Genomic DNA, 26,989 nt, shown 5'->3' with positions numbered 1-26,989 from the left:
GTTCTTCTGCCAGAGCTGTTTTCACAGATCAGTTCTGTCAGAGCTCTCTCAGGGTGTCTGGCATCAAGAGAGGAAGGGAAGGCAATTGTAAGCCACTTTGAGCTAGTGAAAAGTGGGGTACAAAACCCAGCAGCGATTAATCCTCTTGACTTTTTTGTATTTGTTGGGGAGGGGGCTGGATGGGAGAGCCTGTGATGACGGAGCATTTCCCACCCTCAGCTTATATGCGAGTTAATAAAGTTGCCCAGATTTTGTGGTAAAATTAGGCACCTCGGCTTATATGCGGGTCGACTTATATGCGAGTATATACGGTAACCCAGAAATTCTTTTCTGTCCCCATCCAACGGCAGATAAGTGCTGTTCGTTTACCACGAGAGCCTACAAACCCAGAAAGGTTGAAAGGATTTGGATATGCTGAGTTCGAAGACCTGGACTCCTTGCTCAGCGCTTTGAGCCTCAATGAAGAGGTGAGTGGAAACCTGCCGAAATCTATTGTTATTTATCGTATGGCACGGGTAGTGTAGCCAGGAGATCTGGGGACCCTCCGGCAGCCTGGCATGGGACGGTTTGGCGGTGGTTGGCCATTGCCTGCCTCTGCGGCATGACGCCTAGTGTTCTTTGGAGGAACTCCATCCAAATCCTTGAGGGTCTCCCATCCAAATATATGGCAGGCTCGGCCCTGCTTAGCTTCTGTGACCTGATGGGATCAGAGCCCCTGCCAAGAACCATAGAATCATAGAGTTGGAAGGGGCCAGACAAGCCATCTAGTCCCACCCCCTGCTCAGTGCAGGATTAGCCTAAAGCATCCAGGAGAAGTACCTGTCCAGCCGCTGCTTAGAATCATAGAATCCTAGAATCATAGAGTTGGGAGGGGCCACACAGGCCATCTAGGCCAACCCCCTGCTCAACGCAGGATCGCAAGAAATATCGGCACTTTGCAGGAAGAGTGGGCTCAAAATGTACTAGATCTTCTGACACGGCCAGGAGGAAATGGCTCATTTTCTACTGGCTTTTTTGCCAGCCGGCAGTCTGATTTTGTGATTTAATATACAACTATGTTTTCCTTTCCCCATGAAAAAAAAGTCAAAGCAACTATCTAGGCATTGTTAGCACTACGAGTCAAAATGCAATTTATTACACAACAGGGAGCTGGACATACTTAAATCCGCTTACTCTGTAGCGTTTAGGCAGCATTTAACACTTGAAACAGCCTCACGGTGCCTTGAGCCCAAGATGAGTGTAACACAACTAATCTCATTAATATTTTTGTTCCACTGGCATTAGGGAGAACCCACAATTAGATTCCCCGCAGCAATAAACTGGGATATGACTTAAAAAAAACACTGACGTGCATCCCATGTATTTACGTCTGGAAGTGCCGGCAGGAACACAGATCCGGCAAGAAGGGTTTCTGGAGAGCATGCATTGCAGTGACAGAGGTCTCCCAGCTAGGCTGGCCTCTTCGCCTCCAGCCCGAATGGGCTGCCATGGCACCCGTTTCCCGGGAGTGTTGCCAAGTACATTATTGAAAGATTACCTTGAGCTTGCTGAGCTGCTTGTCTTTGGACTTAAATAAGCCAATGTTGCACTCTGTGTTCAGTCTCTAGGGAACCGGAGAATACGAGTGGATGTTGCTGATCAAGCTCAGGATAAAGGTAAGAGCCGCATCTCTGTAAGCCGGGGATTCCCAACCAGGGGTCTGCGGGGGTTCTGAAGGGGGTCCGTGGAAACACTGACATGGCATGATATGGTGTGTGTGTGTGTGTATGAGCTGTCTTCTGAGCTTCTGTGTGTGTGTGGGGGGTCTGTCTTCTGAGCTTCTGTGTGTGTGTGGGCTGTCTTCTGAGCTTCTACCTTTCTTTCCCCACCCTCCATGATGCAGAACTGGCATAGAACTAGTAAGGACAGGGGGGGAGGGGGCAGAAAGAGTGCGGGCCGTGATGTCACATCCAGGGGCGTGGCCAGGGAACGTGGCCAGCTGGTCCTCCACAAATTCTGGAAAATTATTTCAGGGGCTCCTCCACAGTCCAGAGGTGGGAAAAGGCTGCTGTAAGCGGAGAGAAATTTCATTTTGAGCAAAACAAAACAACAACCCTGCAAGGTGGTTTTGCTGGCTTTCAGTTCTCTGCTGGGGCTGTTCGCTTGCATCAGAGATGGATTTCGCAGCCCCCTGCCTGTTTCCCAAGAAATCTCCCTAGTAGTAAGCAGCACGTGGAGTCTCGGTGATCACAAACAGCCTAAAGCAGATCACTGTAATCCATTAGGTTTTTATCTCCAGGGCATATACTTTCTCTGTTGGTTTGAACGTCCATCCTGAGCCCTTCTCTTCGGGCCCAGTTCCCTCTAACTGTATTTCTTTTGTGGGGTAGGGGAGATTTGCTGGTGACCGGAGGTTTCAGATCTTGTGCAGGCCGTCTGGAGAAAATCGGGTGCCACTGGATGATGCAGCATCTTGCGCAAGCTTGAAGTGCAAAGCAGTGGTGAAACTGGCCAGGATTGGGCTTGTCCGCTTCACCACAGCTTCGGGAGACTTCCCATTGGGGTCTGGATCCGAGCTCAGTGCTGCATCTCTTTGGCTGGTTGCCATCAACCTTTACCTGGTGTTTCTTACAGGCATCCCCTCCACAAACCTCTGCCTTTATTTCCACCTCTTTTTAAAAGGGGGTTGCGGTCCTATGAAGAAGCGTATCTCCTCTTTCAAAGCAGGTCGCTTCACAGCTACTGGACAACTTTTAAAGCAATAGTCTGCCTTTCCTATACGCAGATTCAAGCAGCAGGTAGCCATGTTGGTCTGAAGCAGCGGAACAAATTTAGAGTCCAGGGGCACCTGTAAGACCAACAAAAAATTTTTATTCAAGGTGTGAGCTTTCGTATGCTTTCAGGTACAAGTGTGTGTGTGCACACAAAGCTCATAACTTGAATAAAAACGTGTTGGTTTTAAGATGACATTGGATTCTAAATTTGTCAGTATATACACTTTAGGCTTGTTTAGCCAATTAAATTGTGTCTCTGCAGTAACCTTGGGTATGAGCAGAGTATTGACTATGACCTCCTTCCTCGCCCCTCTGCTTAGTGGGGGTTGGGTGGGGATTTTTCCGCCATGTTGGGGTTTTAATGTCTTTTAGTGGGGACTTGTAACCCGCCACGAGCCGGTCTTGGAAGTGGCAGGATATAAATTGGAATATTAAACAAATAAATAAATAAATAACCTAATGCCTAATGCTATAGGACGGGGTTTTCCAACCAAGGTAGCAAAGTACCATTCAGTGCCACAAAGGCCCCTCAAAAATCTACCCTTATTTGGGCAGGTTGACCCACCCCCTCCCAAAGTGGCCAATGAAAGCCTGGAGAAGGAAGGAAGGGGAGGGGCACATGCCATTTAAACCTTTGCTGCTCGGGGCCCCTCTCACTTCCTGGGGGCGTGGCAGGGAGATATGGCCGGCTGACATCACTTCCTGGCACCTCAAAGCGTGCAAAATATTTCAGCGGTACCTCCATAGAAGGCTGTAATGGGCTGTTTTAGGAGGATGCATTATGTTGCTGGGGGGAAATCCAGCAAGATGGCGATGAAGCATTTAAACTGGGGCTAGCTTTTAACCTCTTGTGGTGCAGAGTGGTAAGGCAGCAGAAATGCTGTCTGAAGCTGTCTGCCCATGAGGCCGGGAGTTCGATCCCAGCAGCCGGCTCAAGGTTGACTCAGCCTTCCATCCTTCCGAGGTTGGTAAAATGAGTACCCAGCTTGCTGTGGGGTAAACCGTAATGACTGGGGAAGGCACTGGCAAACCACCCCGTATTGAGTCTGCCAAGAAAACCCTAGAGGGCGTCACCCCAAGGGTCAGACATGACTTGGTGCTTGCACAGGGAGGGGATACCTTTACAAAAAGCCTATAGAATGGACACGACTGAACGGATGACATTGTTTTTAACCCTCTTTTCCCCTAGGTCCACTTGTAAACGGGTTGGCGTATGGTTTTAACTCTTGCATTGCCTTTGCTTCCTGCAGACAGGGACGATCGCTCTTTCGGCAGAGATCGTGATCGCAACCGCGATTCGGAGAGATTCGAGACTGACTGGAGGGCTCGTCCTGCTACTGAGAGCTTTGATGACTACCCTCCCCGCAGGGGCGAGGATAGCTTTGGAGATAGTGAGTTCGTGGCAGATTTCATCCTCTATGGCCTCAAGCTGAAAAACAGTGTTCTGCTCTGCTTCCTTGACTCACTTTCTAGATGTGATGAGGGTGATCTGGAGCCTCAGGACCAAGCCCTGTGAGGAAAGGCTTGAGGGACTTGGGAATGTTCAAGCTGGAGAAGAGGAGGCTGAGAGGGGACAGGATGGCTCTCTTGAAGGATTTGAAAGGCTGTCACTTAGAGGAGGGCAGGGAGCAGTTCCTCTTGGCAGCAAGGGATAGGACCCGCACTCATGGCTTTAAACTACACATAGAAAGGTACCCACCAGGATAAAAGGCGAGAGGGAAGAATCATGGGTACCACTCTGAGCTCTTTTAAGGCTGGAGTAATCTTTATAGGGCTGTTGTCTGGATTATGTATGTGAAATCCTTTGATATGCTTATCATAGATTCATAGTGTTGGAAGGGAACTCCTGGGTCATCTAGTCCAACCCTCTGCACTATGCAGGACACTCATATCCCAATCGCTCATCCACTGTCACCTGCCACCCCCTCAAGCCTTCACAGAATCAGCCTCTGCTTAAAAATTTCCAAAGACGGAAAACCCACCACCTCCCGAGGAAGCCTGTTCCACTGAGAAACCGCTCTGACTTTCAGGAACTTCTTCCGGATGTTGAGACGGAATTTCTTGTGAATTAATTTCATCCCATTGGTTCTGGTCCGTCCCTCCGGGGCAAGAGAGAACAACTCTGCTCCATCCTCTACATCAGTGGTCCCCAACCTTTTTTTGGCTGGGGACCAGCAGGGCAACTGCCCCGCCCGCGCATGCGCGGCCGCGCATTGCGCATGTGCGAGCTGGCCGTGCATGTGCGATTTCGGACGTGCGTGGCGCATGTGCGCATGCGCAGACCGGCCCTGATTCCCTCTCCCCCCCCTCCCGCAGTAAGAAGCTTCCCGGGCCGCAAGCTTGCGGCCTTGGAAGTTTTTTACTGCTGGGGGGGGCGGGGAGAGGGAACCGCGGCCTGGCGCCATGGCCTTCGCGGCCCGGCACCGGGCCGCAGACCGCAGGTTGGGGACCACTGCTCTACATTGCAGCCTTTTAAATACTTGAAGATGGTTATCAGATTCCCTCATCATTATTATCAATAATAATCTGTAGCTGGTCAGAACTGTTGGGAGGATGCTGTTGATACAGTGGCTTCTAAGTTCGTTTTAGCTGGGACTGTTAAATGTTGGGATTTTTCAGTCATTGTAATCTGACTGTCGTGAGCCACTGCAAATTGGCTAGCCAAGAGGTGCGGTGTACAAATTTAATAAATAAATAGAGCGAATACAGTTGCACCTTGTACTTGTGGAGACGCATCCGAACTTGGCCTCTTACCAGAAGCCCAGCAAGACCTGTTTTATGGCCACACTCGCTTCCGCAATCCGTTTGGAGTGCAAACAAGCACAAACTTAAATACTCCCATGCATTTCATGGTAAAACGTAAGGCAATATTTCTTGGTAGAACATTGTAATTTTAGAAGGTCACCCACGAACTTGTCTGTCCACTCACCTCCCTGGGTGCAGCGTGCTTTTCGGAACTACCCAGTGTTGTACTAGAGCTGTTTTGTACGCGTTGTAACCTTTTTCTTTCCTTTTCTTTCCCTGAATTAGGATATCGGGACCGTGATCGTTACGATTCGGACCGGTATCGCGATGGTCCCCGGAGAGAGATGGGCTTTGGGGGCAGAGATCGTTACGATGACCGTAGCAGGGACTACGATAGAGGAGGTACAGTGCACCAGTAACTTGGGTCGGGGGCTGTCGGGTTAAACAACCTCTCGTGGGGCATTTCAGTGTGTGCAGCCAGTTGTGCTGAGCGGTTATTAAACTCCCCCCTCCTCCCGCATGCCTGAAAATTTCCATTTTGTGTCTTAGGTCATTGGTGCCCGGAAGGCATTTCTACCTTGAGCGAGACTGTAATTGGAGACAGGGTATTAGAAGCAGCGTCCAGAAGAACAAGGCTTTTATCAGCTCGTTTTGCTTTAGTGTCCCAAGAGCGAACTGCTTAATGAAATGTTCTAGAGGCGGAAGGAATGGAGTGTTCTAGAGGCAGAAGACCCAGTGCTTTCTGGTTTCCTCAGGTTGCGGTACATCAATCCAGATAATACTCCTGATTGCGTATAGATCAGGAGCCCCTAACACAGGGGTAGTCAAACTGCGGCCCTCCAGATGTCCATGGACTACAATTCCCATGAGCCCCTGCCAGCATTTGCTGGCAGGGGCTCATGGGAATTGTAGTCCATGGACATCTGGAGGGCCGCAGTTTGACTACCCCTGCCCTAACATGATGCCCCTGGGAGCTGTAGCACCTGCCAACGCCTTTCTGTATGCCCATGGAGATTCTATTGGTGGGCAGATGAAAATAATGTTGTTTCAGCCACTGCAAGCCCCCACAGGGGTGGTTTTATTCTCTCTCACTCCTCTTCCCCAGCTTACTTTTAAAAATCACTCTTTTCCCCCTGTGGTTAGCTTTGCCACGTGGGGTAGCCATTTTCTCGTGTCCACTGCCCAGAGTCAGAATCCCAAAGGTGCCCTTGGGCTCCAAAAGCTTGTGGTATTTGAAAGGTTGTCATTTGGAGGAGGGCAGGATGCTGTTTCCGTTGGCTGCAGAGGAGAGGACACGCAGTAATGGCTTTAAACTACAAGGACGACAATGATATAGGCTAGATATCAGGAAAAAATGTTCACAGTCAGAGTAGTTCAGCAGTGGAATAGGCTGCCTAAGGAGGTGGTGAGCTCCCCCTCACTGGCAGTCTTCAAGCAAAGGTTGGATACACACTTTTCTTGGGTGCTTTAGGATGCTTTGGGCTGATCCTGCGTTGAGCAGGGGGTTGGACTAGATGGCCTGTATGGCCCCTTCTAACTCTATGATTCTATGATTCTATCTCTGTTCTAGCCAATGGGATCTTTGAGTTCTTTCCAGCCAATGATTTTGTCGTTGGTCCCTTGGTTTTCCCCCAGTTAGTTTATGGGAGTGGTGCTTGCATGCCGTCACGGATGACTTGCCTTCCAGGCTGTTGTCACATCTGAGCCCATTTTTAATTCAAGCTTTTGGTGGGTTTTGCTGAATGGGTTTTGCCGAAAAGCCTATCCGGGAACAGATAGACTGTCTCGAGAACTGCATGTGAAATCCCGCCCTCACCCACGAACCTTAATCTATCACTGCTGTCCAGTTCTGTTTGGTTGTAGCTTGGTATCACCATGGGAGATAGGCGTGCCCTGGGTAACACACAATTTGTGGCTTGTGGCGTGCCTTGTTCGCAAACCATGGACAAACGTTTTTAGATGTCTGTCAAACCAGTTTGGTTCATAAGGTCAGTGATGCGGTAAAACAACCACCGGCCTGCTAGAGGCACCAGACTCCATAGGAATCTCTAGCCAACTTCTGCCTGCTTTCCAAATTTGTTGAGGATTGAATTTATGGGATCTATAAGCCCCCCCCCCCTCCCAAAGAAGGTGCCCCCATGAAAGTGTTTCCTAGGGGGATTATGGGGGTAGAATGAGGTTCTTCCCACCCCTAACTTGGGGTTTCTCCATTTCTGTTGTCAGTTTTAAGAGGGGCCCCCCACCCCAATTGGATGTCTTGTTGCATTGTGATTTGAAATCTGTCAGTCCTTTTAAGCTTGCATTGCCACGTTGGCACTGGATTCTGCTCAGCATTCTGTACCCTCAACTGGTTGTGCTGGACCTGTAGATATTCCTCTGCCCTGCTTGGATTTCTTTTGACAAGGTGCTTTGAGATGGATCAGTCCTTCGATGCTTGCATTGTTGAGGAGGAACTGGATTCTGCTGGGCATGCTGTATAATGAACTGGTTGTACCCGGTTTGAAACACACACCCACCATTCAGTTTTTACTGCAGGGATTCAGTGGTTTGATATTAGTCCTCTTTTTCTTGCATTGCTGCCGTTACAGGAGTCTATGAAATTTCTCAGGAACAAGGCAGTGACACCAAAACAGGGTAACTTCACACAAACACACACGCACCCCAGCTTTGTAAGTCTAGTGAACATCTTGATTGAGTTGAGACGGTCTATCTGGAAATGTATCCATTCACAAACTGCGACAGCCTCCGTGAACAGGTTCAAAGTTCGTTTGTGCCAGCTGACCAGTCATAAACTTGATTTCACAAACCACCCAAAATTCATGATAAACTGGTTCCAGTTTGTGTAGTGCTTAGGAGTGTGGATATCTAATCTGGCATGCCAGGTTCGATTCTGCGCCCACCCACATGCAGCCAGCTGGGTGACCTTGGGCTTGCCACGGCACTGATAAAACTGTTCTGACCGGGCAGTGATATCAGGGCTCTCTCAGCCTCACCCACCCCACAGGGTGTCTGTTGTGGGGAGAGGAATGGGAAGGTGACTGTAAGCCGCTTTGAGACTCCTTCACGTAGAGAAAAGCGGCATATAAGAACCAACTCTTCTTCCTCTTCTTCCTACTCGCTGTATTCTATGTTTATGGACATGCCCATAGACAATCATATTTCCTCCTTTTAGGACATATTCTCTGACACCTGTTTGCTGTTTTGACGCCCCTGAAATGGGGCTCCTGTCTCGCCTGTGGAGCATCTCTTGTCTGCAGCCATGACAGTTCTCCTCTCGTCCAAGGGAGCCACCATAAACGTCCTTCCCTTGCAGGTTTCGACTCCAGGTCAGGCAGTGGCAGGAGAGCCTTCGGCAGTGGATACCGCCGAGATGATGATTTCCGGGGTGGCGGCGACCGCTACGAGGACCGTTACGAAAGGAGAGATGACCGGGTGGACAGGTGGAGCTCACGGGACGATTATTACAGGGAGGACAGCCGGCGAGATGATAGAGGTAAGACCAGCTCGTGCTCGGCTGCAAGTTGGGGAAGATTTTGTTGGCTTTGCTCCCATCCACCCACCCCACCTTCCACTTGCCCCAAAGTGGTATTCTGCCAACAACAGCAAACATAATCCTAGGAGAATGCTTGAAGAAATCTGGTTCAATTCCCAATGAATAGTAAACACACCGTTGCGGAAGTTTGGAGTTTTTAAAGATTGATCAGCACCCATTGGTCACTGTTTCTTAATAGATTCCTCAGGGTATTTTTAGTATTTCTCCATTGAAGTTTAAAATGGAAGTTATTTTAAAATTAGCAAAACTTGACAGCAAGGGACTTAAGCTTTGTATGGTAACATTATCAGGGAAGGACTAAGGCAGTGGTTCTCAACCTTGGGGTCAGGACCCCTTTGGGGGTCGAATGACCCTTTCACAGAGGTCACGGCAGGGCAAGCAGCTTGGCGGGGGGGGGTAGATCGAGACAGAGCGTTTGTCTGTCTGGAGCAGCAGAAAAGAGCGAGATCGGCATGGTGGGACAAGAGGCAGAACTGAACTGAGAAATCCTGGGGGAAAAAAAACAATTTATATACAATCCCGAAAAATGGATTTTCCCGCCATTGGTTTGTTTCGGTTTAATATCAGTGAAAGAGCCCTTGCCTAATTTTATGGTTGGGGGTCCCCACAACATGAGGAACTGTATTAAAGGGTCAAGGCTGAGATCCACTGGACTAAGGACTTAATGATTAAGCTTTACCCTACGAAGCTTAAGTCTCTTGCGGTCAGTGTTTCCTAATCTTAGGATAGCTTATTTTTTTTCTTTAATGTTGGTATTGATTTGGGTGTTTCTCCCTCCTCTTAGGTTCCACCCAGAGGCCTAAGTTGAACCTGAAGCCCAGGAGCACCCCCAAGGAGGAAGATACCACCGTGGCTCCTGCTACCCAGTCTAGCCGTGCGGCCTCCATCTTTGGGGGGGCCAAGCCTGTGGACACTGCGGCAAGAGAGCGCGAAGTAGAAGAGAGGCTACAGAAGGAGCAGGAGAAGCTGCAGCGTCAGCTAGAGGATGATAAACCCAGGCTAGAGCGACGGCCCCGGGAGCGGTGAGTGCTGAATTAGGAGGCGAGGGTCATGCAGGTGTGTCAGCAGAAGAGGAATTTTTGCAGTGGCAGCATTGCAAAACAACAACAGTACAGTAGAGATCCTTGCACCCCACTGAATATTGTAGACTGTCAGCTGAGTCGGTCCATTCTGAAGGAAGCAAAAGATAACCTCCCGGTAGCCTTCCTTGAAAATCCAGTGGCTGTCCTTAGGATATGTGACCCTGCTTGTCATCTCAGATCTTTACAGAGACAGATACAGAAGCCTTTATTGGCATAAGGAGCAATACAAGTAGGGCGATACAAAGTAATGAAACAGGAAAAAAAACATTAAGCAGAGTTACTCAGTTTAGTTAAAAACAAGGAATTACCGTATTTGCCGGCGTATAAGACGACTGGACGTATAAGACGACCCCCCCCCCCAACATTTCCACTCAAAATACAGTACTATGGGCAGCTATGTCTATCCCAACTGAAGTGCACCCGGCGTATAGGACGACCCCCCCACTTGGAGGCATGTTTTTCAGGGGGGGAAAGTAGTCTTATATGCCAGCAAATACTGTAATTCTAAAAACCTTGCCTAAAAATGCTGCAATACGGGCAATTTGAGCAGGATCCTTGCTATCAAGAAATTTATTAACTATTACAGTTTCGACAAAATAACATTGAAAGGAGGACAGAATGTCAGATATTACATAGCAGTATAAAGATCTTTAGTTGGGGCCTTGCCATATGTGTCTCTGTGAGATGGATGAGCATGAAGGACTGGGGGGGGGTTGCAGGGGGGGGTGCTGTGGGGTCCCAAACATTTATGGGCTTGTGGGCACTTTGGGGATTCTGACGCAGGGTGACAGGCCCAACTACAAAATGGCTGCCGCAGGAGGCGGAGCCAGCGGCACAATGCCACTGAGTGAGGTTGGACATAACTCCAAAAGTAGCTCTTCAACGTTACAAGCAGAAGCGCTGCTTCACAGGGCCTTCTTAATAAAAAGTATTTTAACAAACAAACGTCGTTTACAGAGTCTGGTAGCACCTTTAAGACCAACAAAGATTTATTCAGGGCGTGAGCTTTCGAGTGCAGGCGCTCTTCGTCAGACCTTGCACTCGAAAGCTCACGCCTTGAATAAATCTTTGTTGTTCTTAAAGGTGCTACTGGACTCTGATTGTGCTACTTCATACCAAAACGGCTACTCATTTGAATCTAAAATCGTTTACCTATGTTCTCTTGCATACACATAGCTTACCTTCAGTTACGCAGTAGAGATCCTTGTGCGGTGGGGGCAGCTGCTGCCAAAACAATATTTCGGGGGGGATCTCCAGTGGCCATATCAGAAGCCATGTTTGGCAAAGGCCCATCTCATCCACTCATTTTCCCTAACGGTCTAGAGCAGGGGTCATCAACCCCTGGTCCACGGCCCGGTGGCAGGCCACCAAAGCCACGGTACCGGGCCGCTGCCAGCCACGCCTGCCTTCCCCCGCCGGCAGCAAGAAGGAAGGGAAGAGGCAGGGGCAGCCGCCGGCATGGCGGTTACGCAAACGCGCATGCGCGCTGTTGCCGTGCATTCGCGTTAGCGCCCCCTAGTGACAAAAACATGCACACGCAGTTGCCGCACATGCATGTTACCGCCACCTGGTGGCGAAAACACGCATGTGCGGCAATTGCGTGTGCGCGTTTTCGCAGCACCTGGGCCGTCGGTTCTTCCCTCACTCCGGAGGCGGTCCCTGACCTGAGAAAGGTTGGGGACCGCTACTCTAGAGAATTTGTTCAGCCGAGAAGTGTGCCTGGCTCCCTTTTCCCTCTTTAATAAATACACAGAGAGACACACATGCTGCTTTAACCCAGAGGCAATTTGGAAAGTAGGTGAAGCTGACTTGCTAGTGTGCGGGAGCTCCTGTGGGTCAGACAGACATCATTTCTTTTACGATGACTTCCCTATGCTTATTTTAATCATCCATATCTCATGAATGTGCCGATTGATTTATCTGGGTTAACTTGACCGCTGTTGAGTGTTTTACAGTAGAAAGGCAGAATTTTTTTTTTTAAATCCTTGCATAAACAAACCACTGGGCTGTAAGAGTTTGGCACCAGTGTGTTCAAACCCCAAACAGTCTTCACTTGTTTCCTGCAAATTATGACCTGCCCATCGTTACTCCCTTATGTAACGAGAACCCCCGTTGGAAGCAGGGCTATCAAATGTAAAGGGCAGCAGTTCCGTTTGGGCGTAGCCGTAGACCCTTTGCAGAGATCTGCACGACGGATTTCCCCAGTAACGGCCACAACGCTTGCTTTGCATCCTTGTGGAGAGCCAGCTTGGTGCAGTGGTTAGGAGTGCGGACTTCTAATCTGGCGAGCCAAGTTTGATTCTTCGCTCCCCCACATGCTGGGTGACCTTGGGCTTTCCACAGCACTGATAAAGCTGTTCTGACCAAGCACTAATATCAGGGCTCTCTCAGCCTCACCCACCTCACAGGGTGTCTGTTGTGGGGAGAGGAAAGGGAAGGTAATTGTAAGCCACTTTTGAGACTCCTTCTGGTAGAGAAAAGTGGCATATAAGAACCAACTGTTCTTCTTCTTCAGTAATATCAGGGCTCTTTCATCCTCACCTCCCTTACAGGGTGTCTGTTGTGAGAGGAAAGGGAAGGCAAATGTAAGCCATTTTGAGACTCCTTCAGTTAGAGAAAAGTGGCATATAAGAACCAACTGTTCTTCTTCTTCAGTAATATCAGGGTTCTCTCAGCCTCCCCTCCCTCACAGGGTGCCTGTTGTGGGGACAGGAAAGGGAATAAATCTTTGTTGGTCTTAAAGGTTGTGGTCTTGTTGGTCTTAAAGAAGCAACTCTTCTTCTTCTATTCTCCAGGCACCCTAGCTGGCGTAGCGAAGAGAACCAGGAGCGATCGCGGACAGGGAGCGAGTCCTCGCAGACTGGCAGTACAACCCCCTCTGTGGGAACAGGCCCAACAGGAAGAAGTAAGTGGTCCACAAAAGGGTCATTGACCTGCTTGCCAGGAGGGTGGGAAGCCCTGCTGGTTTCCAAGTCAGCTTCATATGTTGTATTGGGGGATTTCTCGATGTCAGTTGCCAGTTGCTGTCCAGATCCGGTTCAAGGTTTTGGTTTTAACCTTTAAGGCCATATGCGGGTTGGGACCCACATACCTGAGGGGCCACCTATTGCTGTATGCCCCCCGCAGGGCCTTATGCTCTGCGGGTGATAATTTACTGGTCGTTCCTGGCCCCAAAGAAGCACGCCTGGTCTCAACCAGAGCCTTTTGGGTCCTGGCCCCAACCTGGTGGAATGAGCTCTCGGTTGAGCTGCGGAACCTTCCAGCATTCTGCAGGGCCTGCAAAACGGAGCTCTTCCGCCAGGTCTACGGTTGAGGCTGGGGCAGTGGAGGGAAGATCGACAGGGCCCCCCTGGTGTCAAGCTGCAACTTTGATTGTCTCTGTACTGTTATTTTCTCTGTCCATTTTAATTGCTTTTTTTTTTAACTGGACATTTGTAACCCGCCACGAGCCTGCTTGGGGAGTGGTGGGTACTAAATTAAATAATAATAATAATGTTGAAGATGCTATCCAGATACAATACAGATCAGGACATGAATCCTTATGGATAATTTTGAACATGCAATATATACCTTGCTTGCTTGGTGGTGTTGGTAACTGCTGATCAGTAGGGATTTGAATGAGAGCCAGCATGGTGTGGTGGTGAAAGCGTTGGACTAGGATCTGGGAAACCCAAGTTCGAAAACCCCACCCTGCCATGGAAGCTTGCCGTGGGTGACTTTGGGCCAGTCGCACACTCTCAGCCCAACCTACCTCACAGGGTTGTTGTGAGGATAAAATGGAGGAGCGGAGAGGATGAAATGGAGGAGCGGGTCCCTGTTGGCAGAAAAGGTGGGATATAAATCAATAAAAGAATGAATGCCGATCATGAAAGAGGTGAAGTTGCCCAGGGACAGGGCCTTTTTGGCCAGGGCCCCAGCCTGGTGGGAGGAGCTCAGGAGAGATCAGAGCTTTGTGCAACCTAAACCAGTTCCACCAGGCCTGCAAGATGGAGCTCTTCCACCAGGGTTATAGCCGAGGCCACAAATAATATCCATCATGGTAGCTGGCCTCCCCACTAGGGGAGGGAGGAGAGGAGATGGAAGATCTGTTCCTGCCAAACCTCTCCCATCTGGGACTTAGTCGAGGGCAGGACTGGCAGAATTTGGAATGCTTTAACTTTGTGTATATGCTTTTGAAGCTGTAACCCGCCCTGAGCAGTGGAAGGCCGGGATATAAATAAAAAGTTGTTATTATGATGATACAAAGCAACCCCCTTGGAAGAAACAACATTTCTCCACTTGGATAGAAAAAGCAAAAAGACTGAATTGCAAGCCGGACTTCTGAATGATTCATTGTATCGTGTCCTGTTTCATCGAGCAGACTGGGCACAGTTTCAAATTTGTTCCATGGTTGTCGTGGTCTATAATCACGGAAACGCACAGGTTGACGGAGCCATCAGTCTATGTCTGTGCAGCTGCATAACATTGGTGGGTGACACCGCTGGGCCCCGAACGACTGAATATTTGGGTTCAGAAATACGTTCTGCCACGCTTAGGAGTGTTGACGCCTGGATTTTACCCTTTTAGCCTCACGAAGGCGGGAGAGCGAGAAATCCCTGGAGAACGAAAGCACCGGCAAAGAGGAGGAAGGCCTGTCTCCCACCTCCAAGACTCCCCGGGAAGAGAAGCTCCCCCTGAAGGTGATGCCAGCTCCTCCGCCAAAAGAGAATGCTTGGGTGAAACGCAGCAGCAACTCGCACCCGGCACGCTCCCAAAGCTCGGACTCGGACCAGCATTCCCCTACAAGGTGACTATCTCATGGGTGGATGGGGTGGCCAAGCTGGTCCTTTCCAGATGCCCGTGGACTACAACTCCCATGAGCCCCTGCCAGTATGCTGGCAGGGGCTCATGGGAATTGTAGTCCGCGGGCATCTGGAAAGGACCGGTTTGGCCATCCATGTAGTGGGGGCAGGGGGTGGTATACTCTGCAGTTTGTATCATGTTCTACAGTTGCTGTGTGTAACACTTGAAGGAATGCTCTTTTTGGAACGGAAAACTTTGCACCATCACGATTAAAGGGATCCCTGCTCCAAATTTGACAACAAATAAGTTTAAAGACTTAGGAGGGGGGGGGGGCAGGACCGAAAGCTTAGATTCCTCAGGTGTTGTTTCTTAATCACATCAAGACATTGAAATCTACTTAAAGGTAAAGGTATCCCCTGTGCAAGCACCGAGTCATGTCTGACCCTTGGGGTGACGCCCTCCAGCGTTTTCATGGCAGACTCAACACGGGGTGGTTTGCCAGTGCCTTCCCCAGTCATTACCGTTTACCCCCCAGCAAGCTGGGTACTCATTTTACCGACCTCGGAAGGATGGAAGGCTGAGTCAACCTTGAGCCGGCTGCTGGGATTGAACTCCCAGCCTCGTTGGCAGAGCTTTCAGACTGCATGTCTGCTGCCTTGCCACTCTGCGCCCCAAGAGGCTCATTTACTAGTAATCTACTTACTAGGTCTTTTTTAAACTTGGCTTGTAATTGTTTCTTCTCCTTCATATATACCCCTCCATAATATGATTTGTCTAACTGTAACCTGGGGCATTCAGCATAGCCCAGCAATTCTCAGCAGGGACAATATGGCCCCATAGAGAGGCCTGGCACATTTGAAGGGGGCCACAGACTGAAATATGTGAGAAGGGGAGCCTAGAGGGTTTAGGGCCGGGGGGCTGGTAATATGATGTGTCATTTCATTAATTGCTAGAAACGTCTGGAGAGCCAGCTTGCTGTAGTGGTTAGGAGTGTGGACTTCTAATCTGGCATGCCGGGTTCGATTGTGCAATCCCCCACATGCAGCCAGCTGGGTGACCTTGGGCTCACCACAGCACTGATAAAGCTGTTCTGACCAAGCAGGAATATCAGGGCTCTCTCAGCCTCACCTCCCTCACAAGGTGTCTTTTGTGGGGAGAGGAAAGGGAAGGCGACTGTAAGCTGCTTTGAGCCTCCTTCGGGTAGAGAAAAGCGGCATATAAGAACCAACTCTTCTTCTTCTTCAGTAATATCCGGGATCCCTCAGCCTCACCCACCTCACAGGGTGTCTGTTGTGGGGAGAGGAAAGGGAAGGCAACGGTAAGCCGCTTTTGAGACTTCTTCGGGTAGAGACAAGCAGTATATAAGAACCAGCTCTTCTTCTTCTTCTCTTGATCTACAGCAGAGTGAAAGGATAGAATGCCATTGTGGACCTGTGTTGCTGGTAGGGCTAGGAAATAGCTGGAGATTTTGGAGGGGTGGAGCCTGGGAAGAGCAGGTCTCGGGGAGGGGAGAAATAGGCTTCGGCAGGTTACAACGGCATAGAGTCCACCCTCCTAAGCAGCCCTTTTCTCCCAAGTAACTGAGCGTGATCAGGAGATCAACTAATAGTGTATCGCCAGGTGCCACCTGGAGGGCTGCCACCTGTGAGAAGCAGAGGACATGTGACTGTTGAAAAGGAAGACACGGGGATTTGAAGAAACGCAACACTTAATTCTGACTATCTAGCAGTATTTGCAGAACTGATGGAGCATCTCAGTTGGGGATCACTCGCCTGGGAGTCTCTAGGGCTGGATGCTGGGGTGAACCGCTCACTGCTTGGTGCTGCTGGAGGGTTAGATTTCTGAAAAACGCTGCAGTTCTGGGAGGTTCAGGGCTAGCAGACGGTCGTAGGTGCCATTAAAGAGAAATCTAGTCCCAGGGCAAGCTGAATTTTGCCGCTGCACAGTCTTAATTACAGACAAGCTATAGGAAGTTAACCAGAAGTTCATGTTTGCTTAATTTTCATCTTTTTAAAAAGTTTGCATTTAACAGTATACACAATAAAAGAACAAAGAGGCCTATAACCAGTTTAAATATCCATCCCTCCCCTCCCCATTCCACCCCACTACATTGTTTGTTCACGTTGTTAAACAAACCGAATTGTGCCGTCAGCATTAAATGTATTGTCTGTTATATTTGCTTGGTTTTCCCCACTTTTATGGCTTTCCAAGAAAGCAATTATAGGCCACAGCTTCCCCCATAAAGCAGTCCTTTTTCTGCCTCCCTTGCGGAGTCCTGATTTCTTGTGATAGTTTCTGTAGGTCATTATATGTTCCCAGACTTTTTGGATTCAGTCTTGCTCAATGTTTTCTCTCTCTCCTTTTGGGGGGAGGGGGGCAGGGGGTGAAGTTGTCTAGGTTTGAAGGGGCGGAAGGATCATTCAAGCATCTAGCCCAAGGATTCCCAACCAGGGTTCCAGAGAATCTTGGGATTACATGAACATTCCCCAGGGTATGCAGTTCTGGTCAGCGTGTCTCCCAAAGGATATTGCAGAATTGCAAAAAGTACAGAGGAGGGCAGCCCCACCGATTTGGGAGTTGGAGCATCTTCCCTAGGAGGAAAGACTGAAGTGTCTGGGTCTTCATTTTAGAAAAGAGTTTTTTTTTTGGGGGGGGGGGGGTATGATTATGCATAAGGTGGAGTGAGTTGACAAAGAGAACATTTTTCTCTCCCAAAATACTAGAACTCGATGGGCAGTAGGTTCAGGACAGACAAAAGGAAGAACTTACTTGACAGAGAGAGGGATTGAAATGTGGAATTTGCTGCCAGAAGATGCCATGATGGCCACAGAATGAAACAGTTTTAAAAGGGGGATTAGATGGATTCAAGGAGGATGAGTCTATCGATAAGTTACCAGTCATGGCGCCTGAGAGGAACCTCCACATTCAAAGACACTAATCCTCTGAGTCCCAGAAGCAAGAGGCAACATCAGGGGAAGTCCCATGGTTGGCCCTCCAGAGAAACTGGTCAGCCACTGTGTGAGACAGGATGCTGGGCTAGATGGACCCCTGGTCTGATCCAGCAGGGCTCTTCTGATGTTTTTACGATGATAAGAGCTGACTTGTCAGGGCGGAACAGCATAAAAATCCCTGCGCCCCCAAAATTAAAATAACATAAGGTTGGAAGGTCATGTTACTTAAGCTGTGTCCTCCCACTACAAAGGAGCTGTTACCAATACAGTCCTTGAGGTATCCTCTCTGCAAGATCAGATTTGTGCATTCTTTGTCCGTGCCTTCAAATTCCCTTTTCCTGCTTTATGAGTGGCTCGCTTTGTTTGGCTTGCTCACTCTGCTGCTGTTAATTCTGAGGATGGGGAAAAGCAGTTCAGAAGAAGAAGAGTTGGTTCTTATATGCTGCTTTTCTCTCCCCAAAGGTGTCTCAAAGCGGCTTACATTCACCTTCCCTTTCCTCTCCCCACAACAGACCCCCTGTGAGGGAGGGCTGAGAAATCCCTGAGATTACTGAAGAAGAAGAAGAAGAGTTGGATCCTATTTGCCTCTTTTCTCTACCCGAAGGAGGCTCAAAGTGGCTTACAATTTTCTTCCCTTCCCTCTCCCCACAACAGACACCCTGTGAGGGAGGTGAGGCCCTGATAATACTGAAGAAGAAGAAGCGTTTGATCTTATTTGCCTCTTTTCTCCACCAGAAGGAGGCTCAAAGAGGCTTACAGTTGCCTTCCCTTTCCTCTCCCCACAACAGACACCCTGTGAGGGAGGTGAGGCTGAGAGAGCCCTGATATCACTGCTCGGTCAGAACAGTTTTATCAGTGCTGTGGCGAGCCCAAGGTCGCCCAGCTGGCTGCATGTGGGGAAGTGAAGAATCGAACCTGGCTTGCCAGATTAGAAGTCCGCACTCCTAACCGCTACAGCAAGCTCATGGATTTATTTGCTTATTTATGTTTGCATTTATAACCCGCCCTTCATGAGCCTGTCGGGTGTCCCAGGATACAGCCTCAGAACAGAAGAGGGGGTTTCTTTCCATCCCGTTTCCCCTCATCCAGCGACCTGTTCCCATCTGCAGAGGAATAAGTCTGGCTCTTTCTCCCTGGCTGCCCTTGAGCACCTTCCCCCTGTCAGTGCTCCCGCAAGTCTCCATGCCAGGGTCCCTCCTGGTAGAAACTCATCTGGGTTGACTTCTGCCGGGGCTCCTTTAAGCTGGCTGCCTCCCACACAGGCTCCGTTAAAGCCACACTGCCCCAAACATCAGGCCTTGGTGGTGCAGCACACCATTGGAGAGGCTTATGGTCCACGGGGGGAAGTGCAGGGGCAGAAACACTAAACTCGAACATGTTTCGAGGCTTTGCACTGGCATGGCATTTGGGCATCTAGCTAAAAACTGGAAGGCTGTTTCCTTAGACCAGGGGTAGTCAAACTGCGGCCCTCCAGATGTCCATGGACTACAATTCCCAGAAGCCCCTGCCAGCGAATGCTGGCAGGGGCTTCTGGGAATTGTAGTCCATGGACATCTGGAGGGCCGTAGTTTGACTACCCATGCCTTAGACACAAGAACCGTTCGGTCGCTTCTAACAGAGATGGACAGCAACTTCCTCGCGATCTATAATTTGCTCAGTCCTCTTGGAGGTTTTCTCAAAATTGTTATCTCTGGAGTGTCACCCTCCACTCTTACCACGTGCTCTCTTTTGCAGTGGAAGCCAGACTCTGCCATCCCTGCAGTCTGAAGATGGAGTGCCCCCCAAGAACACCCCAAGGAAAGGTAAGGCCCTGGAGATCCAAGGTGTGGCCTGTTTGACGTGTGAGGCTGAAGGAAATTGCAAGATTTCAGCAATCTGATCAGTTAATCTGTTAAAATTATGCATATAGTTCAAACTTTATAGACGTTTGCATGCCGCCATCTACACGGATCTACATGTGGTGGAATCGAGCTGACTACGTTGGCATATATAGCACCCTAAGTGGTCCTCAGTGGGAAGCCACCCAAGGAATCCAGAACTTGTATGCGTACAGACAGATCAAGCTAGCTGTGGCTTTCCATATGTCCATGAACTACATTTTCCATGAATGCCTTCCAGCATGATGCTGTTAAGGGTTCATGGTAATTGTGGTCCATAGACCTCTGGAGAGCCATGGTTTGTCCACCCCTGGGCTAGCCTGATGTTGTCAGCTCTTGGAAGCTGAGCAGAGATGGCTCTCATTCGTCCTTGGATGGGAGACCACCCAGGAGTCTGGCCTTGCAGAGAGCGACAATGGCAAACCTCCTCTGTTCGTCTCAAGCCTTGAAAGCCACCTCCTGGGTCACCCTGAGCCAACTATGCCTTGACCAAAGATGCGCTTAATTTTTCTCGCTTGCCAGGAGAGGGCAGCAAAGCTCTGGGCAGTGGAGGAGCAGGAAATCTTAAAGTCGACCTGCGTGCAGAACTTGCGTCTGTTCTGGAGCGTGGTTCCAAGAACCCTCTGCATGTTCCGCCTAGTTCACAAACGTGTATCCGTATTCTGGCGTCAGGGTCTGCAATGTTAACTAGTAAGGGGGGGGGGGGCTTTCTTTGTATCTGATATGAAGGTTTTGACAAATGACTCTTTGGCTTGGGAGGATGGAAACCTAACCTCCCCTACCTCGAACAAAGGCCTGACCCAACAGTCCTTGAGGTATCCACTGGAGGACCTCCTGACTGGATGGGCCATTGGCCTGGTCCAACATGGCTTCTTTTATGTTCTTAAAGCCACTGGTGGGCCTCCTGACTGGATGGCCCCTTGGCCTGATCCAACATGGCTTCTCTTATGTTCTTAAAGTCACTGGTTGGACCTCCTGATGGCCCCTGGGTTTGGGCCTCTGTGTGACACAGAATGTTGGACTGGATGGGCCACTGGCCTTGGGCCAACATGGCTTCTCTTATGTTCTTAAAGTCAATGGTTGGACCTCCTGATGGCCCCTAGGTTTGGGCCTCTGTGTGACACAGAGTGTTGGACTGGATGGGCCTTGGGCCAACATGGCTTGTCTTATGTTCTTAAAGTCAATGGTTGGACCTCCTGATGGCCCCTGGGTTTGGGCCTCTGTGTGACACAGAGTGTTGGACTGGATGGGCCATTGGCCTTGGGCCAACATGGCTTGTCTTAAGTTCTTAAAGTCAATGGTTGGACCTCCTGATGACCCCTGGGTTTGGGCCTCTGTGTGACACAGTGTTGGACTGGATGGGCCATTGGCCTGATCCAACATGGCTTCTCTTAGGTTCTGCTATTTAAAGGGAAACTGGCTGCCTTGTACAGTTGGAAGCGGAGGCTTTTTCCCTTGCCCTTCAGCCAGTCCATACATCACGCTCAGAGTAACAAAAGACTTGTCACTTTTCCAGGAGATGAAAACAGGCCCGACGGCGGGAAAGAGAGTGGTCCGAAGAGCCGAAGCGGAAGCTCTGGCCGTGGTCCCGAAGATGGAGGCAGCAGAGACCACTGGCAAGATTCAGATAGGTCTGTGGGTGCATCTCATTGTCTCGTGGGACATCACCGGGGGACCCAGTTTCCTGCCTGTGTGGGCAGTGTTTGTGATCAGCCACTCAGCCTTTAAGGCAGGAAGGTTGACATGGTTTGGGGAGAAGGGGACACAGCTAAAGGGCATGGTGGGCAGGCAGTATAACTCAACAAAAACCAGTAGGAAACATCACACCCCTGACTTCTAACCTTCTCAAGCCGTCTGCTGTTTCGCGGTCTGTGTCATCGCAGGTTCGGTGTCATGCAGGCCGGTGTGTAGTCTGCCTTCCTCTTTGCTCTCACTTCCTCTGCTTGACTCTTTCCTGTATGACTCTCACGCTCTGTGTGTTCCTTTAACTCGGTAGCCCTGACTTTTCCAGGAACGAGAGCAAGAAGGATCAGGACTCCAGGTCTCCGTCTGAGCCAAAGACGTTTGAAGAGAACCCGACCCCTGTAAGTGCGGGAGCTGCCGTGCCCAGGCCGTTGCGGCCAAGCGGTGTCTGTGTGGGGAACTGGGTGTCGAGCGTGTGGTTGGAAGTGAACTTTGGATTCTCTGCCTGGACCTTTGGGGCCGAGGTCAAACGTCTCTCCAGCCACAAGCACGTGAAGCTGCCTGCTCCGGAATCAGACCCTTGGTCCAGCAAGAGAGCCAGTGTGGTCTAGTGCAGGGGTAGTCAACCTGTGGCCCTCCAGATGTTCATGGACTACAATTCCCATGAGCCCCTGCCAGCGTTTGCTGGCAGGGGCCCATGGGAATTGTAGTCCATGAACATCTGGAGGACCACAGGTTGACTACCCCTGGTCTAGTGGTTAAGAGGAGCAGGCTCTTAATTTGGAGAACCGGATTCGATTCCCACTCCTCCACTGGCAGCCATCTGGGTGACCGTGGGCTAGTCACAGTCCTAATAGTGCTGTTCTGACGAAGTGGTCCTGTCAGAACTCTCTCAGCCTCACCTGGGTGTCTGTTGTGGGGAGAGGAAGGGAAGGCGATTGGAAGCTGCTTTGAGACTCCTTCAGGCAGTGAAAAGCGGGGTTATAAAAATCAACTTTTCTTCTTCTTCTCAAGGTCAGTGTGGCTACTTAGACTGTCATTAGCTCTCCAGGGTCTTAGGTGGCTGAGGTCTTTCACATCCCCTGCTAGGACCTGGTCCTTTTTAAATGGAGATTAAATGCAGGTAGCTGGGAGGGAACCTGAAACGTCCTGCCACGGTCCCTCCCCCCATGTCCTGCCTCTTGGAGTGAGATGAATGAGATGCTGGGCTTTGATCTTACAGTCTCCCCCCCCCCCCCCCCGAAGTGTGACGGGTGGTTCCCAACCTTTTTGGGATGGTGACCCACAAGCAGAAGTTTGCATTGCACGGTGACCCAGCCAGCGCCAGCCCAGGGCTTTGGGGGACGAGAAGCAAACTATGATTTTGTCAACCATCTGGCCCTGCACTGCATATTTCCATAGTTAGTCCAAAGTCGAAATCAGAAGGCCAAAGTTAAAAATCTCTCGTTCCACTTTTATTGGGTATATTAATCAGTCAACTTGTTGGTTGCTGAGAAGTTGAGTGATTAATATATATCCCATAAAAGTGGAATGAGTGATGTATAACGTTGGCCTTCTGATTTCAACTTTGGACTAACTACTGATGCTGGGTCATCTTTTCTGCATATTTCCACGGCAGCCGTTTTGTTGTGGCGCCCGGTCCCTGTTCTCTAAATTCAAAGCGCCCCTCGGCTCAGCAAGAGTAAGGATCCAGGTGCACATTTTCCAAGCCCTGAGCTGTGTATGGAAGAGCCGGTCCCTGCTACGTTATGTCCACGTTCCGTGGCAATGAACATATTTGACAATAATACAGGAATTCCCACATCTGCTCCTCAGCTGCTCTCCTTAAAGAGGTTTACGGGTAGGGGATGGCAGTAGCCACCTGGAATCCACAGTGTGGGACTGGAAGGCTCAGTTGTCTGAATATAAGCTACCCTATATTGTTCACATGTTCAGGCTGACATGGTTAGGGTAGGTTAAACTGAAGCACTTCGGGTTCCATAGGAAAGCCGTGGACTTTTTGTGGGAAAGCAGGGGATCTGAAGCCCAGCCGTTCCTTTTCTGAGCACCATCGGTGATCAGCCAAGAATGTCCAAACAAACATCAGCAATTCTGCAGCAAGCCCTGTCCTCCGCGCAGCCTGGAAAACTGACAGAATGACACGTGGCACGCACAGAACCCTGTTTGCAAAACTGCCATAGGAATGCCTGAAGCTCCCTTCTGAGTCTAGCAATGGGACTCTCCAGATTTGCATTGCCAACTCAGACTGGCAGCAGCTCGCCAACAGTTCAGGTGGAGGACTTGCACGTCGCCTACTACCTGAGCCATGTAGCTGGAGATGACGGGGATCGAGCCTGCAAATTTCTGCGCACAGCACTGATGTTCTACTGCCGAGGCGCAGCCCCCCTCCCCTTGTGCATTTCTGTGCTTGGCGCCAATAACCTGTCGCTCCCCAACATTTTCTCTTGCAGAAATTTAGCTATGCCAGCAAGTATGCTGCTTTGTCAGTGGATGGCGACGACGAAGCTGAGGGAGACGAATACGTCGACTGAATCCTCCAGCCCTTCCGTGCCGTCTCCTAACCAGGAACATTCGGAGAGCAAAACCAAACCTTTATTCAGACAAGACAGAAAAAAAAAAAAAATAAAAGCCTACAAGTCAACATCTCCCTGGAGAGACTTTTCTTAAAACCTTTCTTTAAAAAACAAAACAAAACCACACGAAATCAAAACGTTGATAAGTTTCTCTTGCATGCTGCTGCAGCCTTTAAAGTATTGAACTAACTGGAGGCATCCCTGCAAAACAAAACAAAACAAAAACGAAAGGAAGTGTAGCAAGAGAGCAAAACAGCAGGCGTCTTTTTTTAACAAAAAGGAATAGGCCCAGGGGTGTGCGAGTGAGTGTGTGTCTCTCGGGCGTGGCTTCCACGCAGCTTCTGGTCACGTCTAAGAGCCCCGGGTCCCTCCCCGCTCAGAATGAAGGGTTAGCTTATCTGGCCTGCAGGGCCCCGGGGCCTGCGAGTGGATTGGGGAAAATCGGGCAGCTGAGAACGGTCTCTTCTTCCCCCTCTTGCAAACCAGGCCGACTTCTGCAGTGTCAATTTGAAACAATCACCTTGAAAAGCATTTTGTGCACTAGGGAAACGGAGGAGAAAAGTCATCTTAATGACCCGGAGGAAGGGAGAGAGAGAGAGAGAGAGAGACAACTCTCATGATAGAGGGGTTGCAACTCTGCATGAGTCATTGTTCAGTTTAGACACCAGCTTCGCCCTCTTACCAGGAGGGGGGAGATTCCTCACATCGTCCGCATTTTTGTCGCAAATCCAGTAGTGGTGTTGGGAGCACCGAAGCCCAGTGGTGCAATTTTGCTAGTGAGCATGATGCCCTCCCCTTTTGAAGTTTGTTTTAAGGTCTCTGCGACTCCAGAACGGAGACTGCCAGTAACTGCTTCTGCCCAAAGAGCTGCTTTCCACATAGTTCGACCAAGCGACGTGGGAACTTCCCGGATGAGTTGGCACCAAATTTGCCACCTGTCCAACCTGTACCGAAAGCCGCTTCCCTGTGCCCAGAAGGCTCTCCGTTCAGAGTCAGTGTTAAGCTGCTGTCCCACCAGGCACCTGTAGTGTAGGGAAATTATCTACTGAGCTTAAGGGAAACCCAAAGTTTAAAAGAGCAGATTTCTGATAGTTAGTGATTGTTTTGGTTGTCCGTGTCTTCTCTCTCCCCCCCCCCCTCCTCACCATTGCTGAGGTGTGCCACTTCCACAAATTTTGGGCTAAAAGTCTAGCTTGGACATTTTTTCCCCAACGACGTCAGCGGATCTGTTCTGCTTTTGCCTGCAGCTTGGGCAGGCAGATGCACAAAGTGGCTGACAAATCTCAACCTTTAAGTCACCAGGATGACTTTGGAAGCCGCTTCCCCCTGCGGGTTTTTGTTGGAGGATCATCTCAATCGCGAATTGTGGTCTTTCCAGAGAGAATTCTGTTCTATTTTGTGCCCTTGCGGGTCTTGTTCTTCCCCGCCCTCCTGTCTTGAGGGCCGGGTCAAGGCCATGCAAACTCTTTCACACTAGCACAAGGTTTTTCAGTAGCCCGCTTTGAAATCCAGGGGAAGCTGCAGAGTTAACCGGCTCGCTTCCCTAGCAGTGTGTGTAGCGCAACCCTTATCAAGAAGCTCTTTCACGTAGCTGGGGAGAATGTCCTGGTCCGTCTAGGTTTGAAACAAGCCCAGCTGCGTCAGATGCTGGATTCAGCAGGCTTGGGAAGCTGCAGTGACTGGTGACAATATCAGTACTTTTTAGGTAGGGTTATATCAGTCCCTTGAAAGCAAAATAGTATTGGTGAGTCTGAAGGGACAGGACATAGATGCTGTGTTGGAGAGGGGTGGGGTTGGGGGGAGAAACCTTGCTGAGAGCAGAGGGGGGATTAGAAATGCAACACTGCAGTGCGATGCCGGGGAGGGGGGGGGAAGCTATATTTGAAGTGGTGACCGGCTGATTTTGCATACCCCGAAAGAAAATTCTCTTCTTCCTCCCTGTCCCCCCTCTCGCATGCATGCCCGCATTCTCTCTCTCACCCTCTCTGCTATAAGAACAGGTTCACGAACGGATTTGAGTTGCATTTTACACATTCTGAAGACATGTAAAATTTGTACAAAATATCTTCTATGAAAAATGATTTGTAATCTGTGTGGACTTCCTGGGAGATGTCTTTTATTATGTAAAATTCCCTCCCCTCTTGGTTCCCCCCCCTCCCCAAATAAAACTAATCTTTAAAATAACACTCCCACGCCAATATCCTTTTCAGAGGGGATCGGATCTGTTAAGAGTGGACTGAGAACCTGGTAGAGATTTCCTTTGCTTTCTGCAATAAAGTCCTGTAAATGCCCATGCCTTTCAAGATGTGTTCTGGGGAACCCGGGGAAAGGGGGAGGGGCGGGTTCCTCTATAAGAATATGAGAAGTGGTGGTCAAAGTTACCTGCAAATAAAATAAATAAACCTCCAGGTGTGGCTTACCTCTAGTACCCTCCTCTCAGTACTTCTAGCCAAAGGAGAATGTGTGCCGTCCTCTATATGTTATTGTTTCAAAGCATTGTCATATGTCAATTACAACATCCCTTTAAGGTAGCCCACTATTATCACTACATCAGAGATCCTGGCAGGAGTGGGATTGTGGGGGAAGGAAATGGTGCTTGATAATTTTTTCAACCTTTCGGCTGTGGAGGAACCCTGGAAATATTTTTCAGGCTTCGAGGAATCCTGGTAGTGGTGCCCATTTCCCTTCAGAGAAGTGGGCCTGGGAGTAAGATGCGGGAGCCAACCAGCTGATCAATCGGTCAGTCAGCTATTGCTTCTATTGTTTCCACTACAGGTTCTGCCTGTAGTGCAACAAGGGAAGTCGGCTCAGGGACGTCCAGAGGCCGTCTGAACATCTGGGAAAGGCCGCAGAACGGCCGGGGAGCTCTCACGAAATCCCAGTGTACCCCGGAACCACGGCTGGAAATCGCTGTGCTAAAGCCATGTGACATTTCTGGCCCAGGTGATGTGATCTCAATCACTGCAACCACCATCTCTGTTGTTGTTGTT

The 26,989-nt window shown here is 49.8% G+C and overlaps 1 protein-coding gene across 4 annotated transcripts in view; it reads left to right on the top strand.

The window, feature by feature from the left end:
• EIF4B (eukaryotic translation initiation factor 4B) overlaps positions 1-26,290 on the top strand; it is a 59,320-nt gene extending 33,030 nt beyond the window's left edge. For 3 of the 4 annotated variants that reach the window (XM_077329249.1, XM_077329251.1, XM_077329248.1), the window contains exons 4-15: positions 351-467; positions 1,601-1,655; positions 4,004-4,144; positions 5,784-5,900; positions 8,812-8,991; positions 9,836-10,073; positions 12,929-13,038; positions 14,700-14,919; positions 19,601-19,668; positions 21,260-21,374; positions 21,740-21,827; positions 23,877-26,290. In XM_077329249.1, coding sequence (XP_077185364.1) covers positions 351-467; positions 1,601-1,655; positions 4,004-4,144; positions 5,784-5,900; positions 8,812-8,991; positions 9,836-10,073; positions 12,929-13,038; positions 14,700-14,919; positions 19,601-19,668; positions 21,260-21,374; positions 21,740-21,827; positions 23,877-23,957 — 1,530 coding nt within the window. In that variant the 3' untranslated portion in view covers positions 23,958-26,290. The remainder of the gene's footprint in view (positions 1-350; positions 468-1,600; positions 1,656-4,003; positions 4,145-5,783; positions 5,901-8,811; positions 8,992-9,835; positions 10,074-12,928; positions 13,039-14,699; positions 14,920-19,600; positions 19,669-21,259; positions 21,375-21,739; positions 21,828-23,876) is intronic. The other variant, XM_077329250.1, reaches the window with a different exon arrangement.
• The last annotated feature ends 699 nt before the right edge of the window (positions 26,291-26,989 follow it).

The sequence above is a fragment of the Paroedura picta genome, chromosome 3, assembly GCF_049243985.1.
Source record: "Paroedura picta isolate Pp20150507F chromosome 3, Ppicta_v3.0, whole genome shotgun sequence".
Lineage (NCBI taxonomy): Eukaryota > Metazoa > Chordata > Lepidosauria > Squamata > Gekkonidae > Paroedura > Paroedura picta.
The sequence above is the reverse complement of the archived record's forward strand: the minus strand, read 5'-3'. Positions and strand labels throughout refer to the sequence as shown.